The sequence below is a fragment of the Wyeomyia smithii genome, chromosome 3 (assembly GCF_029784165.1).
Source record: "Wyeomyia smithii strain HCP4-BCI-WySm-NY-G18 chromosome 3, ASM2978416v1, whole genome shotgun sequence".
NCBI classification, from domain to species: domain Eukaryota; kingdom Metazoa; phylum Arthropoda; class Insecta; order Diptera; family Culicidae; genus Wyeomyia; species Wyeomyia smithii.
In genome coordinates this window covers 64,630,415-64,653,148 of record NC_073696.1, presented here as the reverse complement: position 1 = coordinate 64,653,148, position 22,734 = coordinate 64,630,415, and the positions used below count along the sequence as shown (strand labels likewise).

Sequence of the window (22,734 nt, the reverse complement as noted above, 5' to 3'; positions counted from 1 at the left end):
TACTTTTTACTTTTTACTTTTTACTTTTTACTTTTTACTTTTTACTTTTTACTTTTTACTTTTTACTTTTTACTTTTTACTTTTTACTTTTTACTTTTTACTTTTTACTTTTTACTTTTTACTTTTTACTTTTTACTTTTTACTTTTTACTTTTTACTTTTTACTTTTTACTTTTTACTTTTTACTTTTTACTTTTTACTTTTTACTTTTTACTCTTTACTTTTTACTTTTAACTTTTTACTTTTTACTATTTACTTTTTACTTTTTACTTTTTACTTTTTACTTTTTACTTTTTACTTTTTAATATTTACTTTTTACTTTTTACTTTTTACTTTTTATTTTTTACCTTTAACTTTTTACTTTTTACTTTTTACTTTTTACTTTTTTCTCTTTACTTTTAACTTTTTACTCTTTACTTTTTACTTTTTACTTTTTACTTTTTACTTTTTACTTATTACTTTTTACTTTTTACCTTTTACTTTTTACTTTTTACTTTTTACTTTTTACTTTTTACTTTTTACTTTTTACTTTTTACTTTTTACTTTTTACTTTTTACTTTTTACTTTTTACTTTTTACTTTTTACTTTTTACTTTTTACTTTTTACTTTTTACTTTTTACTTTTTACTTTTTACTTTTTACTTTTTACTTTTTACTTTTTACTTTTTACTTTTTACTTTTTACTTTTTACTTTTTACTTTTTACTTTTTACTTTTTACTTTTTACTTTTTACTTTTTACTTTTTACTTTTTACTTTTTACTTTTTACTTTTTACTTTTTACTTTTTACTTTTTACTTTTTACTTTTTACTTTTTACTTTTTACTTTTTACTTTTTACTTTTTACTTTTTACTTTTTACTTTTTACTTTTTACTTTTTACTTTTTACTTTTTACTTTTTACTTTTTACTTTTTACTTTTTACTTTTTACTTTTTACTTTTTACTTTTAACTTTTTACTTTTTACTATTTACTTTTTACTTTTTACTTTTTACTTTTTACTTTTTACTTTTTACTTTTTAATATTTACTTTTTACTTTTTACTTTTTACTTTTTATTTTTTACCTTTAACTTTTTACTTTTTACTTTTTACTTTTTACTTTTTTCTCTTTACTTTTAACTTTTTACTCTTTACTTTTTACTTTTTACTTTTTACTTTTTACTTTTTACTTATTACTTTTTACTTTTTACTTTTTACTTTTTACTTTTTACTTTTTACTTTTTACTTTTTACTTTTTACTTTTTACTTTTTACTTTTTACTTATTACTTTCTACTTTTTACTTTTTACTTTTTACTTTTTACTTTTGACTTTTTACTTTTTACTTTTTACTTTTTACTTTTTACTTTTCACTTTTTACTTTTTACTTTTTACTTTTTACTTTTTACTTTTTACTTTTTACTTTTTACTTTTTACTTTTTACTTTTTACTTCTTACTTTTTACTTTTTACTTTTTACTTTTTACTTTTTACTTTTTACTTTTTACTTTTTACTTTTTACTTTTTACTTTTTACTTTTTACTTTTTACTTTTTACTTTTTACTTTTTACTATTTACTTTTTACTTTTTACTTTTTACTTTTTACTTTTTACTTTTTACTTTTTACTTTTTAATATTTACTTTTTACTTTTTACTTTTTACTTTTTATTTTTTACCTTTAACTTTTTACTTTTTACTTTTTACTTTTTTCTCTTTACTTTTAACTTTTTACTCTTTACTTTTTACTTTTTACTTTTTACTTTTTACTTTTTACTTTTTACTTTTTACTTTTTACTTTTTACTTTTTACTTTTTACTTTTTACTTTTTACTTTTTACTTTTTACTTTTTACTTATTACTTTCTACTTTTTACTTTTTACTTTTTACTTTTTACTTTTTACTTTTGACTTTTCACTTTTCACTTTTTATTTATGGACTTGTGGACTTGTGGACTTGTGAACTTGTGGACTAGTAAACTTGCGGAATTGTGGACTTATGGACTTGTGGACTTGTGGACTTGTGGACTTGTGGACTTGTGGACTTGTGGACTTGTGGACTTGTGGACTTGTGGACTTGTGGACATGTGGACTTGTGGACTTGTGGACCTGTGGACTTGTGGACTTGTGGACTTGTGGACTTGTGGACTTGTGGACTTGTGGACTTGTGGACTTGTGGACTTGTGGACATGTGGACTTGTGGACTTGTGGACTTGTGGACTTGTGGACTTGTGGACTAGTAAACTTGCGGAATTGTGGACTTGTGGACTTGTGGACTTGTGGACTTGTGGGCTTGTGGACTTGTGGACTTGTGGACTTGTAGACTTGTGGACTTGTGGACTTGTGGACTTGTGGACTTGTGGACTTGTGGACTTGTGGACTTGTGGACTTGTGGACTTTTGGACTTGTGGACTTGTGGACTTGTGGACTTGTGGACTTGTGGATTTGTGGACTTGTGGATTTGTGGACTTGTGGACTTGTGGACTTGTGGACTTGTGGACTTGTGGACTTGTGGACTTGTGGACTTGTGGACTTGTGGACTTGTGGACTTGTGGACTTGTGGACTTGTGGACTTGTGGACTTGTGGACTTGTGGACTTGTGGACTTGTGGAATTGTGGACTTGTGGACTTGTGGACTTGTAGACTTGTGGACTTTTGGACTTGTGGACTTGTGGACTTGTTGACTTGTGGACTTGTGGACTTGTGGATTTGGGGACTTGTAAACTTGTGGACTTGTAAACTTGCGGAATTGTGGACTTATGGACTTGTGGACTTGTGGACTTGTGGACTTGTAGACTTGTGGACTTGTGGACTTGTGGACTTGTGGACTTGTTTACTTGTGGACTTGTGGACTTGTGGACTTGTGGACTTGTGGACTTGTGGACTTGTGGACTTGTGGACTTGTGGACTTGTGGACTTGTGGACTTGTGGACTTGTGGACTTGTGGACTTGTGAACTTGTGGACTTGTGCACTTGTGGACTTGTGGACTTGTGGACTTGTGGACTTGTGGACTTGTGGACTTGTGGACTTGTGGACTTGTGGACTTGTGGACTTGTGGACTTGTGGACTTGTGGACTTGTGGACTTGTGGACTTGTGGACTTGTGGACTTGTGGACTTGTGGACTTGTGGACTTGTGGACTTGTGGACTTGTGGACTTATGAAATTATGGACTTATGGACTTATGGACTTTTGGACTTCAGGACCTATGGACTTATGGACTTATGGACTTATTGACTCGTGGACTTTGAACGGCTGAAATTTTTATTTTTAAGAGCAGGCCTAACACCACCTCCCTGACACCGTAATCGCATTACCTATAATTTGACAGTACCCCCATATGACGAACCCCTCGATGCCGAGCCCCAAACAACAATGGCCGCAAAGGGAAGACATCTGACGTGCTCATTATTCCATTCATTGTTGCCTAATCTACCAATGTCGCTGTTTATAGCAGTGTGAAGCACAGCAGTGTTACATGCCATTTAATTACCGCGTATACAGAAGCACAGGCTACGAATGTGTCAAGGAGGTGCCTAGCACAGACTGCATAAATTGACAGCAACCATTTACTGTGACTTTATATATATCAGTATTGATACTGCCATAAAAAAAACAACAAAGACTTCACGTCCCATCAGGTCTATTAATGTTTGCTTCCATGAATTTAGGCTAATATGACGTCTCGTAGGTAAAGGTTTTTCGGAAAGTTTGTAACAGCCCTCTTTCTTGAACAATCTGTTAACCAGCTCGAAGAACCTAATACTGATGTCTTGAGCGAAAACACATAGTACAGGTGGAGCAGTGAGGCGCTGCTCAGTGGTTCAAACAGGCAAAATCGGAACTTTATTCCGAAGCGCCTTACACCTTCATCCTAGCTAAATGATATCTTGAGAACAACTATGAATGAACCGCATAATCTCAAAAGTTATGAGAAGTCAACTATATTGAGAATAAATTAAACTACCTTTTTTGTGTTTAAAGATGAAGGAATGGTTTATTGCGCATAGTTGTAAAAGAAAATAAAAAAATACAAAACTTTGCAGAATAAACAAATTGTACTATCTTCTTTGGGTACAGATTTACAGACTAATTTGTATGAAAGTTACTTAAAATTTAGTTTTTTGTACTTAACTTTTGTTAGAACGTAGTTCTAAAGAAGCACTGAGACATACGAAACACACATTTTTGTCAAAGACTACACATCTCTAGGACTCTTTCTTACCAAGGTCTAGCATGTTTTAGCTCATTTTTGATGACTTCAATAACGTGTAGGATAAAAGGGACAAGTGGAATCACCTTTCCTTGAAGTTTAGGTCAAGAGGAATCACCTTTCCTTAAAGTATAGGTCAAGTACTACAAATATGTTCCATTAATCATATGAATATAGCGGATGACTTCCAAAAGTATAAAGTCGAGTGTTGTCATGTGGTAAAATTACTTTTTCGTGCCAGTATTGTGGTCGTTTTTCGAGTAGCATTCGGCTTAATCGAAACAATTGAAGTCGATACCGTACCCTATTGATGGATTCGTTCGGTTTAACAGCTCATAATAAATAACACCGATCAGGTCCCACCAGGACACAACATAACCTTCGCAGCGTGCTAATTTGGCCGAACCAACGATGTTGAAGCATGACTTTGACTTTCTTTTATTTGGGTTGCTGTTATGAACCCGTTTTTGGTCACTCTTCTTTTTTTGCCGCTAGACTTGTTGTTCACAAACGAAAGACAGACACTCAAGGATCACAAGTTCCTTGTTTTTGAATCGTTCCCAAAGCATGCAATCGTTTGGAAACGACTTGACGGGTAGCTCCCAATACCGAAGTAAACTATTTCTGCACTTGGTATGGATCTTCATCAAGCAATTCCTTTAATTCAGCGTCTTCGAAGGTTTTTAGACTTCTCCACGCGGTCATTTGTCAACATGGGAATTACCGTCTTCGATGCGACGGAACCAATCATGGCTGGTTGTTTTACCTAAAGTGACATTTCCGTAAATTTTTTTTAACTCTCGATGCGCTTCCGCCGCCGCTTTCTTTTAATGGAATGAAAAAAGTAACTGCTCCCGCAAATAATGAATCTTTTGTAAAAAAATCAGACTTTTTCACACAACTGAAAAACAACTGTCAGAGCGGTTTGTTTACCATTTGTCTTAGCTTGATTCATAACGTTAAGATATGTTAAAATCGACAAGCACTTACTGCTGGCGCCATCTATTGACAAACAGCAAGATCTTTGATCCCAAATCATGTTACTGAAATAACTTCTGTTTTTCCTTTTTCTTACAAAAAACGACTATTTTAATCTTTCTAAAATGTGAATGTTTGAGTGCAGAAAACATTTTAAATTAAACGGAAGCTCACGTTTCATTTAAATAACTAACTGTAAGCCAGTGTGTCGTGCAAACATTCGAGGAAGCAACCGACCGCAAAACCCAGCCTGAATCTTGTCACTTCCGTCATCAACATCACACAGGAATGTACAAATCTGTTCGGTCGTTATACTCGTTTGGTGAGGAAAGCAAAAATGACATAATTTGAAAATTAACAATGTGCAAAAACGACCAAATTACTGATCATTTTGTCAATCATATAAGCGTTTAATTTTGGCTTTTTGACTGAATTCACTAGTCACGGCCAAAGTTGGGACGCTGAAAGCGAACCGAATGAAACCGGCCAAGAAGAACGCAAAACAAAATATCAGGAGAGGGGAAAAAACTGTATTCGATTCAATTGCATTGGAGACGGGACTTGCGGTTCTTGTGTTTTGTCTCCGAGACTGATACCAGAACGAGAAGCGAAGTTCTTCTTGCCGGATCATGCCAACTCGGGTTGAAATTGAGCATCAACATTTTGCAGCGCCACCACGTGCTTCTAACTTCTTACTGCTTGCATGCATTTCTGGTATTTAACCAATAATAATAAGATAAATTAAACATTTTTCAAATTAAATCAATGCTCGATTTATAAATTCAAGTAGTGGGTAAGCGGCCTATAGAAGTTTTTGAAAGGATTTAATCCACTTCTCAAGCACAGATGGACGATCCTGTCCATGAAACTGCTTTGTTGCTTGCGTTCACTTAGGATCACCGCGGTGCGATTGCTTGTGTCCGAGTGCCGTATAAGAACTCTTAACATATGTACATACATCGCTATTTATTTCCATCTCTGAATCTGTTCTTTATACCTAATTCCTCGCTCCCTCGACAGGGACGGATCACGGAGATTTACTTGCTCTTTGCGAATAAAAAAGTGGATAACCCTGTGCAGGCTCTGCCAATATGCGTGGGTTGTGCCGGCGAGATGAGTTGGCTTGGTGTTGCTTCTGCCGCGGTGCCGTCCGAGCCGATTGTCACACCGATGATCTTCCACCAGGTAGTTCAGCAAGTTAAGAAGTGCAGTTGCCTACAGGAGACACACAAAGAAACCTGCATCATTAGCTGACCCCGGGTCACATAATGGCTCTCGGCTGGGCAAATTGATGTCGAGTTGGACATGGCGGAAACACACAACATGAGGGGTCGACAAAACTGAACTGATTCGTGGAAGATGGATATTAGATTTTAAATATTGAGCAAACTTCTGTTGCCTCGATGCTCATGATATGGATTAATTGAAGATTTTTTGTTGAAGCCGATAAATCCTTAGTTTTTTTAATGATTTGGGCTTCGCAAAATAATTTATACGCATTTTAATTCTGAGCTTTCTGATATTTCTGATATTTTTGAAGTACCGTAATTTATTTCACAGTTAAATTTATTATGACTCGAAGGAATACATGCACTATGTACACTTGTAACTTCAGTTATGTTAATCGTATATCCCTTGTTGCCCTTACTAAAACAAGGAATAAATTTTATGATCGCAGCCCTGCTGCTGTTTTCATTGTTCAAGCTCTCGCTTATTTGTCGCAGTTGGATTGACTTATAACGCTGGCTGTCAACGGTAGTGGCTATAGAATGACAAAAGAGTGGTGGGATCATTTAAAAATACCCAAACTTTTTGGTCATGTTGGACGCAGTTTTTTTTTTCATCTTTTACTTACAGCCAATACAATTGACAAATGTGCTCCCAAAGCTTTCAGCCGAGTCATCTCAAGCTCAGAAGGAAAAGAAAAAGATTGAAAATTAAGCACCCAAATTGAAATGCATGAATGTGGTTTAATTTAATCGTTTTGCTGAATCGACAAAATGTGGACGGAAATTCGAGAACATGCTCCTCCTCCTCCCCAAGCGTTCCTCTTGGTTGAATCGAACCGAAGGCAAGCCAACTGGAAGTTCAGGGAGTAAATACATCCAATTAAAATTCAATGCTGTGTGCTCGTTCATCGGTAATATTTTCAAGCAATTTACACATCATCAGCGCTGATGATGATGATCATGAAGCTTATTATCATTACAACTATTAGCGCAACGATTGTTTCGTATGGTACGAAAAAACAGCCCCTCAATTATGGCAAGATATCCCAACCAGCACCCAGATCTGCGTCTAAAGTACGAGATGTTATTCTCGGCTGAGAACAATCTTCGCTGTCTGTGCTAGCTTGACGTCAGACGGACTTGATCGGATCCATCCCGGACCAGGCAGCGATCAGGATTCCGGGTAGTTTGCCGAAATTCCGCGGCCCGTGTTTCATCTTTCTTAAAACAATCATAATTACTCTAATTAAGAGTTTTCGTGAAAAAAATAATTGCTCCAAAAGATTCGTCAAAAACCGTGCAGAGCACGGAAGCAACTCGCGGGGAATAGTTTTGGATATGGCGCATTCGCGAATTGCGATGTCATATTTTGCATTCCTGATGTCATCTTTGCCATTAGGTTGCTGACTGGTGCGCTTTTCCTTCTGGACGTTCACTTGCGGGAATGCCACAAATTGGAACTCATGACGGTATCAGCCATTCTGGACGGCTGAATGCTACAGCGGAATGTCGTAAGCAGCCTAACTTGGGAGTTGAGGAATTGGATACTCTCCTAAGGTAGGATTCATCGGAATGTCCGATCCTGCTGTAGTTGTTGTACAGTGTGAGCTGTGATGAATAATTGATAAAAACTGTTGCAGTATGTGGGTATGTACGCATCAATTATTTCTCAAGACTTGGACATACTTTGTAATTCAAGGATGCTTATAAATTTCCAGCACAAACAAATATAAGAGCTGAAGACCCCTCTGAACCCTACTAGCTTTCACGTGAAATCTTAAACCTAGAACCTAAAAGTCACTTTTAATATTATTACAGGATCCTAATTTCTCGTGGCCTTATGAAAAACTCAGGAACAAAGTTTACTGCTCCATTGATTCGAGTCAACATTTGCATGTGCGCAACGTTAAAATTTTCCACTGAAGTTGGAATTTACATGATTTGCAATGACTCCATTTTTAACGACATTGTTCAACAGCGCATAGATTACATCGAAACATCATCGAAACTTTATGTGCCTTCTATACTGCTATAAATCATCAACGATCTAATCTTGCCAAATACGGACTCATATATCGCTCATGATCGCGAATGAAAGATGAAAAACTATAAAAATGCGAATAATCAAAGCGAACAATTCGAACAGACTATCAAAACAAACAACCATCGAGTCAAACGGTTATAGTTTCAAAGTGGAATAGATTTCCCCACGCCTACAAATATTAGCTACATGTCATGGTACATTAGACAGGGGGAAATCATACTCATATAACTTAATTTTATTGTTTAAATTAGTGACGTTAATTTATGAGCGTGATTTATCTTTATGCAGCTGGCTATTCAATGTCTGTCCTCTTTGTCTCAAGTGCAAGAATTTATCGGTATCGGTTCGGGGTCCTCTCGAGTCCACAGCGCTCACCTCCGCAGGGGCTAATGGCGTAAATGATGCCCTAGAGACAGGTCTAGAATAAGATGCCCCACAGACGCCAAGTGGACAGAAAGTTATTAAATCATTGATTGAAACGAAATGAAAATATTTAAATGTTATAAATCGATGTTTATTGACTCTGCTGCTAGCCTATCGTTAAAGCCTCGCAACCGAGGCATTAAATCACACCGACCATCGGACGAGTCTCGCGAATGAACCTGTCCGGCTCACGCTCAGCGCTTCTCAGACTATGAGTACCGCCGCCACAGCTTCACTCGCTCGGGTACAATAATAAATAATATATCATGCATTTTGCACGCAATAATTAAGATACAACAAATGAATCTCCGTGTTGTGCATACATGGCCGGCTCACGTAACCTGCAGATCCGGCGTGTGCGTCCCTTTTAAGAACTCTGAATAGGACAAATCTGAACCCCTTTTGCATAACGACCCGGTCAGTGGACAGTTTATTGCGAAAGTGCAATTAAAGAAAAATGTTGACACTCTTTGACCGGGAACTTAATTTATGCCTGCACAGGTGACGTTTTCTCTGTGCATTTCGATGCAACGACAACGACGACGACGATGGGGAAAGATATGACCGACCGGTGTGTGTGATGCCTTATGCATTACACAGAACTTGTTATATCAAAGCGGTGAGAAAAGGAGCGATTAGCTGCTGCAAAGATGTATCGTTGATCCAGCGAAAGATGGCTGAGGTGCGCGCGCGTATCCGGTGACAATCAATTTAATGTCCACTGGGAAATGATATGATACTTCGTCGGACAATTTCATTGGATAGGTAATATTTTATAGAGAATAGTATAGGATAAATTATTAGATTGTGGTATTCATGCGATTATTAGTTTTTTTGGGGCAGTTTGCTGTTATTTTTTAGGATTTTTACAAAAATGTAAATGTTGAAAGTTTCAACCTTTTCACACTTATTGAAGAGTACAACACCATTTATAGAGAAATCACTATAATTCAGTATTTTATAAAGCCTAGCCAAAACTACTCGTGTAGCATCCGTAGGCCTGCTCTTCTACTTTTTTGAATATATTTTATTACACGCAAAGTTTTTACTTGACCTGTGGAAAATATTAACGAAAATTTTTCGCTCTTTTAACAAAATTGTTACTTACAAAACAATATGTGAACTTTTGTAATATGTCCCTGTTTACTACACGTGCCCCCTTGCAAATACAATGATCACTATAGTGGACTTGCATCGACGACACGCTCCCAGTCAGGTAAGATATGGTTTATGAAGCCAATCACCTTTCTGAACTTAAGGACCAAATCTCTTTGGGCTGTGAACAGTCACTGTCAAGAAACCGCAGTATGCGTTTAAATAATGCACCACAGCTGCACAGCAGATGTTCCCAGGTCTAGTTTTCCATATTACAAAAGCGACAGATATAATTCTGAACAAGGCCAATGTTTTTTAAATGATATCTTCTCGGACAGTGCCCCGTTACTAGGCCTACGTATGTACAAAGAGCTCTTTTATTAAGCTCTATGAGCTTTCTGGAATGGCTTACATTTGGTGTTATGAACCTTTTAGATTGGGCACACTTTTTGGCAGCAAACTATATTGTACAGATAAGTTCTGAGCCAATAAACTGTGAGTGAGATGCTCGTTTTGCATGTACGTCTGCTGTCAGAAAAAATACAAATATTTGCATGTTGACCAATGTCCCATAGCCACTGAAATATTATTACTAGGGACGAAGATTCCTGCACCAGTTTTTGTACATAGTTTTAAGCCATCTGTGAAAAATATCGTTGAGCCTGGACGAACGTGTGGAACTTCGACTTCCCAGTCTGTACGCGATGTTTCGCATACCTTGTATGGAATGTCATACTTATCCTGAGGAGCCATTCAATCCCCATTCATACTCACCGCTAGCCCTCTTTTGGAAAAGTTTAGCATAGTCAGGTGACCTACAAGGTCACCTGACAAGATAGTTTTTGTTTTCGGCAACAGACGAAGCATTGCATCCAGAGCTATTGATGGTGTGCTGCTCATTGCTCCTATTATAGCAATGCACGCAAGTCGTTGAACTTTATCCAGCTTCGTTCTAGCGGTGGCCTCTTAGGTTTTCGGCCACCATAAGGTTTGTTCTACTTAGTATTTGACCTTTTACTTTTATTTACTGCAGCGCCTCTAGTTGTCGTACCGAAAAACTAATGACAAAGTTTTGATCTGGAAGGCTTGTTTTCTCAGTGGTGAATATTTCGTCAGGATTGGTACACGCGTTGAAAAGTTATCCATGATGGAACGCGAGAGATGAGAAAAAGTAGGAGGGTGGTATCAAAGACACGACCGCATGGCGTAGGACTACGGTATTGACGTAGGACTACGTCTTTGTTTGCTATACTAGATAACATTTTGTGAAATTGAAAATGAAACTAGTAAATGTTGCGTCAGATTTCAAACGATTATAGCAAGCGAACGACTTAATGCATATTAGTCATTTATATGTCGGTGAATAGATAAAATGTGTGACAATTGTTTTATATAATGTTTAACATTGTTGGTTTAGTGCTTAATGGTGAAAAAAGGTGAATTGTTCCAAAGTCGAGCTTTCCCATACATTTTCCTCGCTATTCCCTTGCTTCCCGAGCACGGATAACAATAACATGGACAGAATAAAGTCCACATATTCTGACTCAACAAAGTGTTTTTCTGCGTTTCTCTTTCTCGAAACCTCGTGGCCACTCTTTCATTGCAAAAATCTACGCTCAACTCGATACAACGGATTTCGTGCAGAAAATTAAGCTTCATTCCAGTTTGTCACACAATAGCGAGTGAAGTATAGCTGTTAGAGGTCCGCGACACTAGGAAACGAAAGCTGCATACGAGTCAATATCCTGGCACTGCACCTTACCCTCATTTTGCATACGGCAGCAGCAGTTACCATCGTACGCTGCAGAATATTTTGCTGGCACAGCTACTGAAGGGCACAGCGGAGAGCAAGCTTTATTATGCGCGGCCAAGGTGGTACGATCATTTGTGTTCTGCAGCACACATTTCGAGCTGAAGATCGGTTCTTTTAAGAACTATAAATGCTTGAAGACAAAAGTTATGAGATTTTTCACAACTACTACTAGTGTGAAATGTTCATGTATTTCTCAATAATTATTTCTACAATAACGTCCAGGGCACCAAAGATAAACGGTAGTTTTGCCTATAAACAGTTTATCGCAGCAAGATATAACCCTCATTTCAAAAATTTTCACCGTTAAGTTGAGTGATTTTCCGGTTCAATTGTTTCTTTGTGCCCACTCGAACACCGTATCAATCAAATATCATTAACGCAAATTAGTTAATCTAAGAGCCAGAGTGATTTTCACATCGGGAAAGCAAAAACTTTCTTTCGGTGCTTATGAAAATCACTCAGTAGTATCAAAGGTGTTTTGGTTCGTTTCTCTTTTTCGAAACTGCGTGGCCACGCCTTCAATGCAAAAATTTACGCTCAACTCGATACAAAAGATTACATGTAGGAAATGCAGCTTCAGTCTACTTTGTCACACAATAGCGAGTGGAGTATAGCTGTTAGAGTTATGCGATATTAGGAAACGAGAGTTGTATACCTTGTAATATTTTTCTATATTTTCTATCCGACAGTGCATTTTTATTTGCTGAGACATTAGAGTGCTTTGAATAATAATATAATATAATGTAAACAAAACATATGAATGAAATGTTATTTATATTGGCATCTCCACTTCGCAGATATTCGAATTAGAAAAGCATTTGTTCGTAGCTTGTAATGACAAGACAAACATTTGAATTAGCAAATTCGGTAGATTCTCCCTTTCTCAGTAAACAGCAAACACAAACCTAAAGTCTGTCATAAAGCGCAGAAATGGCAGTCGATATCAGAGGACTGCGTACAGAAGACACGCTCTGCTTCGTTTCTTGTCTTGAGGATGCCGTAGTAAAAAATGGGGGACACATCGAATAAACATGTCTAAAAAGGCCCAAAAAATGAATAAACTCTAAAGTATTGATGCCATTGCTTAAAGTGATTGATAATGGGATTTAAGGGTAAATCTCTATTTTACCCACAATCCAAACTTGAAAATATGCATAAAACCGAAAATCGTATCCTTATAAAAACCGAGAAATAGTCAATTCTCCCTAACTTCATTATGAAAGGACCATTGAGATAATCGAAATAACCAGCATTTACATCGAAATGTAGAATACCTATTGAAATGCGGAAAGTTAGCTGTAACAACTGTTACTAAGAAATTTCTGTTTAATTGAATAAAGTAGTCACTTCCTTTGATGCACAACCTGATATGAGCAATTCTCGCTAAAACCGTCCCACTGGTGACATGAGGATATTTTTGTGTCTAAATGATTGAATGTAGGGAAAAATGAGAAAACCACTTTGGTTAGTTTATATTAATGGACCCCTCGAGCACAAATCGGTTAAACGGTTTTTACAAAAATTGGTTTTTGAGCAGTTTTTCATCTTTCTCTTGAGTTTGTCATTGAACATCCTGTAACCAACACATCGTTTCAAAGAGGAATGATAGAGCTTTCATTACAAGTAGAAAAATTTTGGATGCCATCATTAATCTCGTCGCCATCCTGGATTTCATCAGAAAAAACGTGTTTTTGAGCAAGATCATAACCACCGATTTCAAATTTGACATCACCATTGGAAATCTGAGAAAAAATGTTTAAGATACAATTAAAACAATTAGGTGAGCATTGAGTTTACCTTGTCATTCTGGTCATTTTTCTAAATCGAGCTCCAAACAGTTCAACGCATGACGAGCTCCAAACGCAATATGCTGAGCCTGTGGTGTGTGCCTGTGTGTAGTGTATATTAGGGGCCATACATATTCCACGTAGACAGATTTTTAAGGATTTTGTCCCCTCCTCCTCCGTGGACAACTGCTCATATAAATTCAAAAGAAAAAATTAATGGACCGTGGACATTACGCAAACCCCCCTCCCAAAAGTTATCCACGTGGAATGTGGATGGCCCCTCACTCAGTTGTTAAATTACCAATGCCTGTGTGACGTTGGGTCTGTTCACAAATTACGTAAAGCAAAAAATCGTATCTTTGACCCCTTTCCACTTCATTCACATTGTTTATTTCTCCACTCCCTCTCTCCTCCTTGAGTGTAACTTAATTTGTGACCAAGCTCTTCGACGATTTTTTGCTAGAACAAAGTTTGGTTCGGAGGACACTTTTCGCGTGTTTAGCATTTAAACAAATTATTGTTAGATGTTGTTTCTGCTACTGTTCTTTTTTTTTATTCTCGCTTATTTTCCGTCGGTCTAGTTCCGCCACTGTTGTGACCAATCACCGACGCCCAGGAAGGCTCCACACCCAGGACCCTAACTTACGACCCGTTTATTAACGGACCGGCGCCAACGGCTTTACTTCCTCATGCGATGGAAGGCGTGATCCCAGAGATTTTTCGCCTCAGAAAATCTCCCGGTGTCGGCTAGGATTGAATCTAGACCAGTTGGGTTGGTTGTGAGTGGATCACGCCACCTCACAACCATCGACACCTATGTCAGCGGTGGGATTCGAACCCAGGCGTCGAGCGTGGTTGGTGGAGACGTTACCAACCACACTAGGCCCCCGCTCCTTTCTGCTACTGTTGTATACTGTTGTTTTCATTCATTAGACTACTATCTACAAACATAGGTATTGTATACCAATGTGTGGTAGGAATCAAGTATATCCCGAGTAATCTGGAGAAGATTTGCTTTACGCGTATGCCAGCGTAAATAAAGTAAGAGTAGAATCATTACTTTTTTGATCCCTAGCTAGTTCTTATCGACGAAAAGGGCACGTTTACTTCCTAACGAAATTCAGCCAATTGATTAAAGGCTATTCAAAAATTACGGTGCGTGGGTCACTTACTACCTGTGAACTAGGAATATATACTGACTGTCCACACCATACGCACACCACAGGCCACCATTGGCCGCGCGTCATGCGTTGAACTGTCGGAGCTCGATTTCGTAAAGTGATCTCAATGGCAAGGTCAACTCAATGCTCACCTAATTTTTTGAATGTATCTTAAAGCATTTTTCCGCAGCTTCCCAATGGTGATGTCAAATTAGAATCGGTGGTTGTGAACTTACTCAAAAACACGATTTTCTGATGAAATTTAGGATGGCGGCCATCACTCCTCTTTGAAACGATATGTTGGTTGCAGGGGGTTCAATGATAAATTCAAGACAAACAAATCAATAAAAAAAACAAGAACTGCTCAAAAATACATTTTTGTAAAAACCGTTCAACCTATTTGTGCTCGAGGGGTCCATTAATATAACTAACCAAAGTGATTTTCTCATTTTTCACTATTTTCAATCATTTAGACACAAAAATATCCTTTTTTAAAGACCTCATGTCACCAGTTGGACGGTTTCAGCGAGAATTGCTCAATTATATCAGAGGAGTCTAAATTAATTTTCAGAGTAGATTTTTTTTATCACTTTATTTGCAATCAACTGAGACTCCAACAGAATCGTCGTTGGTTTCACTGGGATCTGAAACTTTCATGCTGCCATCTTCTGGTAGACTCTAATTCATTACATACAAAAATTCATCGAATCATTTCTGTTATAATTTCTGTTATTTTAACACCAAACGGGAACAAAAAAAATCAAAACCTGAAGAATTTTTCACATAACAAACTAACAGCTTCGGTTAAATTTTTGTTTTGTCTTTCTAATCGGGTCATTATGTCTTCACATACTTTTGTTTTCCTGTAGATACAATACCTGTTCAGATTTATCGTACTTACTTACCGTACACCTCTTGGCCAAATGTATGTGTTCTCTTTCTCCCCCGGGATTTAAACTGATTAAACGTAACTTAACCATGAGATTTCTTCCCACCCAAAAAACTTAAACCATGTTCACCTTAATGTTTCGTAATGAGATCAATGCCAATGGCAATCATGATTCGGTTAATCGTCCCCGAAAAAAAACCAGGTCACGCCGGAAGTTCAAAACGTCCATTACTTGGTACTCCAAAGGGGTAACACCCCGATGTACGGGCATCGATCGCTCCGCCGTACGTCGACTGACAGTTTGACCCCGATTCGTTGTCAGCAGAACCAAAAACAATGTCGCCTCGCTTTCATCACTCAATCAATCGAAGATCGACCACTGAAATCTCTCATTCAACCGGAATGACTCAACTGCGATTACCCCGGGTGAATGATTAATGGTAATTAATTTTTCGTTTTGCAGCGCTGCGGGTTTGCCGATGATAGATTTCTCCGCATCCACCATCAACCGACGCAACACATGTCGATATTTCAGCTGTCACAACAACCGAACTACAGAATTTGTTTTGTTTTCTGATTGAGGGTTCTTATGGTACCGCAGGGAAAGTGCAATGCGATGCTTCACCAGACTTTGATGGGAAATCAATGCTCTTTGTGCATCAATCAGAGTGCAATTCGGCGTCTGAGTAGTGGAATATATGTATCGCTGTTGTCGGAACCCAATCAGCGCAGTCAGTTCCCCCGGAGGATGGGCATGTCAAGCACCTTCGACTCGTCATTCGGCGGCCGAGCTGCTTGTACAGACTGTAGAGCCGATCAGTCAAGCCTGCGCCTGCACGAGCGGTGATGGAAAACAGTTCGCTTCAATCAGCGGAGAAAAACGGCCAAAATTTCAATTAAATGTTCAGTTCAACCATGACAGATGGATGCAATCATTCATGCGAGCGCGAGGTTTCCCAAAAGAGAGTCGTCGCGGACACACGTGATCAGACTGCGAAGCGGGTGAAGTGACGGTGACGGCTGCAGCAGCAAACGCAGTGAATGTATAGAATCACTTTGTAGCAAAAACATCGACATCAAGATCTGACGAAACTCCAACAGCGAACGGATGCTGGCTGATCTCAACCGTGAAGGTCTGTGTGTGCGAAACGGGACAAAATGCGAACTTTTCTTTGCCTGTATCTATGTTGATCGTGCGTGAGTTTTCAAAACTCCTCGCTCACAATCAGCGTTGCCAGGTCATTTTTTCAAAAATCTGGAAAAGGCAAAATAAAAATCTGGAAAAAATCTGGCAGTCATTTCGTGGGGTGAAAGGTTAATTTTTCGAATAAAAGTCTTGGGGTACGCAAAATTTGAGGTGACAAAATTGCAAAATTTCGCGCCAAAATTGAAGTGATGACCTTCTACCTGGATACATGTTCAAAAATCTGGATAATCCAGCTAAATCTGGATACCTGGCAACGCTGCTCACAATGACCATCGCTGAAAAGTGTTGCCATAGCTGGCGTCTTTAGTTAAAAGTAACATCCTGGAAATAGTTCGAAGACATCGGACACTCTGGGAACCTTCTCGGAACTAAAGCCACACAACAAACCGATCATGTCTTTCCTCACCTCGGACTGGACCGTGACAAGTACCGGAGCTGGCTATGCTGCCACGGACCAAGCTATGCTTTGTTTGACCAAGTCTCTGCTACAAACGTAGAGCAAGAGCGAAAAATGTTTTTTTTATCCAGCATAAATATACACATCACCATCAATGGGAGTGAGGCAAAAGCAAAGAAACTTACACGCACCTCCGCGAGGTACTCCACCGGGCGCAACACTGAGCTGTGTAAAGCCCTGAAAGACGGATGGCACATCACGTGCCGCTGCGGCAAGCTGTAGTGACATATTCGAAAAGATACTCTTCGATTGTATGCTCATTCAAATTACGTTATAATGTATGTAATCAATAAACAATTTTCTGTCAGCAGGCGTGCGAGAGGTCTTCATTTTCATTTATTTGTCGGACTGGATTCCCACTGCCTACGGGGTGTGCCGAAGGTTGATGACCACGGACTGTGAGAACCTTTGACGTCAGACGGATCGCAGCCACGTTTGGTACGGTTGTTAGTAGTTGAGGTAAAGGGATTTGCTTTGTTTTTACGTTACTTCTATTTACTTTGAAGTTATGTGATCCAACAGTTGATATAACGATGCAAAGGTTTGGCGATGGTATGATACTTTAATACAGAAAGAGTAGAGTGTTCAGTGACCAAACCAACGGGAACAGCTGTGATGAAAGCAATGAAATCCGTACCCTTTCCTAGGATAAATCTTTACTACATTTTACTAGTTGTAAGTTTCACCAACATCACACTACAGCTGGTGACCCGTTCCTCGCGTCATTAGTGAAACTGGAGTAGAACAAGACTCGAACAACCAACCAACTAACCACCAGCCAGCGAACCTCCAGCAGATACGCGGGGGAAATAAAATCGCGATTAGCACGACGCGACTTTTTGCGCCGCATTTCAGCGCAACCGAATTGGTTCGCTAAACGACTCCGCAGTACTATCCGTTACACACACTTATCAGCAGTCAGCAGCGCTCTAATGAAGGGTATAAGTCCTGTAGAGCACCACCCGGCTGCCGTTTCGAATTAGAAGGCGCGGACGATGACACGACGAGGGTGCGGTGCGGTATCAACAGCCAATAAAAGTGGGAAAGCAAACACAATCTGAAAGGTTATTTATGTTTTCGTGATTTATATCTTTTCAATTGACGCTTGCTGGCAATGCTAGGACTAGGGGAGAAGAAACAGCTGTGGTACACCGGTAACCAAGGTACCTTCTCCATACCATCGTTTAGCTTTTTCGTCGAAGACCACGCCGCGGCCAGAGAGCGCCTTCGCCATGGATGGTGCAGCGTCGTTGTATGCCGAACCAAATGGTCTACCTGTTGCTCCATGGGGTCTATCCGCGCAGAATATGTGTTCGAACATGAATTGGCCAACCGATAGACATGCCGAGCATGTCGGTGTACGGCCAGCCGATCGTGAAGGTAAGAATTTTGTTGCACAGAAATGACAAAGCTATGTCAAGGACTTCAATGCTTGGGCCTGACACTGTATGAGATGGATGTGCCGTGTGGCGTATACTGACGGGGCAAAAAATTGCTTTCGTATGATGATTAAGTTGGTATATTACGGGGTAGTTTACAGTACACATTTCATAGCTAAATACGAAGCTATGAACAATGCAAAAAAGTCTAATTGAAAATGAAATCACGAGTTCTTAGTATAGATATTTTTTAAGTACTGAAGATTTTGCATAGGTTGACCAATTGTAATTTGTGATGAAAAACAGAGACCAAAAACAAAAACACTTCGTTTATCATTGCAAAGATTTTGCAAATTTCATAGCTGATAAAAATTTATTGTATGACTCTGAAAATTAGATGGTAGTAAAAAACTATATATCATCGGTTTCGTGCAACACTGGCACAACTCAAAAATCATTGTTTCGAGAAAAACAACAAAAAGACATTTCAATTTGTACTGCAAAGAGACGTCAACTTATAACTCTGGATTTTTTTGTGAATTTTGAAACGGGGTTTCGTGGAAGAAAAATTTACAGTATTTGGCATCATTGGCCCTCAAAAACTCAAAAATGCAAATTTTGAGTTGTGCCAGTTTTGCACGAAACCGACGATATAGATTTTCACTATTGAGGTTCTATTGCAAAACCTAGGCTAAAAATATACTAGAAAAAATTGAAAAAAAAAATTAATACGTATGATGCTAGTAAAAAAGGAAATAAGCACAATTATGAGCCTCACCTAACCTGAGCTAGACCTAACCGCTGTATGCACCGACGGCTTAATGTATCGTTGTGCTGCTGAAGCCTTTCGTATGATTTCCTCTTTTTTAACTCAACAGTCATAAATTTATTAACTTTATTTCAAAAGATAATTCCCAATCAGTCAAAAATATCAGAATATCTTGCTGGTAACAATATTTCGGTAATTTTTTTTTTACTCTCGATGCGCTTTAACTTTCCCTTAAATGCAATTAGAAAAGCATCATTTCCCGTAAATGAGGATTAATTGGTACAAAATCAGACGTTTTCACACCACTAAAAGTATATGACGCAATAATAAAATCACATAATTAAGTCACTGACGTGTCATCGAGGTTTGTTTACCATAAGTCTCAGTTTGGTTCATCACGTTTTAGATATGGGGCCATTCAGATACCACATGGACAGATTGACCCCCCCTAAAGCAGTCCACGTGGTATGTGGATGGCCCCTATGTCAAAATCAACTTACTGTATCATTTAGAGGTGTTTTTATTATTAGCAACAAAATTTTATAAGATTACGGAAGCAAGATTTTCGGCTCAAAACGCAAAAAAAATGAAATTCAGACTCGACTTTCGCAGATTTGCTTTCTCAGAAAAAAACATGCACCGTGAGACAACAAGAACTTTTTTTTGAAAAAAAAAAAAACACAAAAATATAATTATATATGAAATACTTCAAAAACCTCATTTTTCATAAACTTTTTTTACATAAAAAAAAATCTTTTTTTTTTGAAAAATTTGCTAAGCATAATTTACTGATATAAAAAATTAAAAAAAAAGTTTGTCAAAATTAACCAAATATTCTTTTGAAAGGATAAAATTATTATTTAAAACTTTGCTTTCTTCGACAAAGTTGTAAGTTTGCTCTTCTAAAAAATATAGACCGTAAAAATAATAATAGTACATATTTCAATCAAATGACATCATGATTCTGTTTTCACGAATCAAATCAAAGATTTTCACGGAGCTAGTTTTCTACGTGAATTTGTTTACAGTCTTCATAAAAAAAGTTTACATGGTCTTTATTAAAAAAAAATGAATAAAGACCTTAGTTTCCATTTTTTTTGAAGATCGATACGTATGTGCAAAAAATTGATGAAACTTCTGCGTAAATTACATGTTTGATAATATGACGCTAAAACAGAAAATTTTGTAAATTGTTTTATTTCAACATCGGTAATACGCCTCTCTTCAAAATTCAAAATGAATTTCTTACCAATCAAAATTATCAGAAACGACAGCTGAAGTAGGGGAGCTGCTCCATTATTCATCCCATTAAGCCGATATTCACGGAGAATGCACGGATTAAACACCAAATTTTCACGAAATTTTTGAACAAATAAGCTAAATATGCTTACGTACTCTTATGGAATCGTTTAGCATTGTATATTCAGTAAAACTAGCTAGATTTATCCTGTATTTTGTAAAACAAACCATTTTTCACAACGCTTCCATATCCATCTCAAAACTTGAATCACTGTTCAATTATTCATCTCACGATGCCCCCATACTCAACTCACTGTTAATCATGAATGAATCACATTATCATGAATGAACGTAGCCGCAGCCCGTCGTAGTAGGTTACCTAGGTATCTGCTGTAGTTGTTTTCGTGCAAAAATGGTAACCTAGGTAACCACTGCAGTGCTCTCGATTTATATCAATTATGTCGGAATTATTCAACATTTTCAGTATGATTTTTTTCATATTAACAGAAACTGATTTGGCAACTCTTGATTTTCTTCAACGCAGTGAAAACAGATGAAAATACATACAGTTGAAATTTAGGAATTGCAGAAATTCATCTCATATATTTCTGCTAATACAAGCTTGTTTTAGGAAATTTGAGGTGAACATTCCAAAGTTTAAAGTATTCTTAGTGTAGAGAGTGATTTTGTTTTGTGTTTAAAATAAAAAGTGGTCCGCCAGTGATGAAACAAACTTTGGTTGGCTGCTGAATGAGTCCCGTTGTAGCCGTATAGAACGACGCGCGGATTTTGTTTTCTGAGGTAGGTGGTTGAATTTAATGAGTTTTCGAGTGCTGATGCCCGACTATAATATCAAATTTAGTGCTTTTAAGTGAGTTTTTGAGGATTATACCTATTGAGGAATCTAAAGTGACCTAAAAAGAATCCATTCCATGGATTAGCAGATTAGTTTAAAAAGAAAATATGCGTTTTTTCCTGTTTTCAATTGTGTTTACATGTTGAATGAGATGAATATACGGGCTGAGATGAATAATGGAGCAGTTCCCCTATAATTTCTTGGAAAGTTTACATGTTTTTGATTGTGTTTTTAGCAAAAATGCTTTTTATATTATTATATTCAATTTTACTCGACAAAAATTGGGCAAATCTGATTTGGTTTAAGGTGTGTAGAATAAAAAAATATATATCATTTTAAGCAAAAAAATATTAATTATTTTAGCAACAAAAAACTCTGATTTTAAAACTATCAACGATGAGGGGAGTTATGGCCGTTTCTTCGAAACCCTTTTTCGATGAGGGCTCAGCAAGTCAACTGGAATCAATGACTGACACCCGGAGCGGAAAATTTGGGTAATACTTTGAACTCTAAGATAGAGCAATGAAAAAAACTTCAATTAAAAATAAAAAGGTGTATAACTTTCCAGGTGTACATAAAAACATGAAATTGTTAAACAACTTGCGTCGAACTATTCGGTCAGAAAGGGTCGTTTACATGGAGTTTGGGGTAATTTGGTGTTTAACCCTTTTTCAAACGAAGAAAATATTTTATTTAGTCGATTGCGAAAATTGTCGAGCAAAAAAATAATTCGTCTTTTAGAAGAGTCCAATGATGAGACTTTTTCAAACGGTAGGGATAACGAATATCTTGCAAAAGTCGCAATCGAAAATGAAAAATCTTGGAGTTTCACCAAGAAGTCTATTCGAATGAAAAGAGCTTCCCACGTTTTTTAGTGTCTCCATGGGTAAACTTACAAAATATATGAGGGTCAAAAACGCGGTTAAAATTAAAATTGAGCTTAGCATCGAGCAAAACACCGAGGTCGTCTACTTGATCCACTCGTTTGATTTCATGACCATCAAACTTATAATGGAACAGAACAGGCTTCGCAATGTAATAGAATGACATGATCTGGCATTTCGCAATACTAGTTCCTGCGGCACCAACTTATCAAAATATCCAGCAGTCCTTATAACTCACGACAATCATCAATGGTCCGCACAGCCAAATACAGTTTCAAATCATCAGCATACACCAGCTTACATCCAGCACCTTTTTTTTTAAATTTGTTCATTTCTCCTTGTTTGC

General features: G+C 37.6%; 1 protein-coding gene across 1 annotated transcript; it reads right to left on the bottom strand.

Moving 5' to 3' along the window:
* Positions 1 to 1,964: 1,964 nt before the first annotated feature.
* On the bottom strand, positions 1,965 to 17,489 carry LOC129728315 (uncharacterized). The gene is made up of 2 exons (XM_055686747.1): positions 17,387 to 17,489; positions 1,965 to 3,115 (listed from the first exon to the last, which is right to left on the bottom strand). The coding sequence occupies exons 1-2, from the start codon at positions 17,487 to 17,489 to the stop codon at positions 1,965 to 1,967; spliced, it is 1,254 nt and encodes a 417-aa protein (XP_055542722.1).
* Positions 17,490 to 22,734: the final 5,245 nt, after the last annotated feature.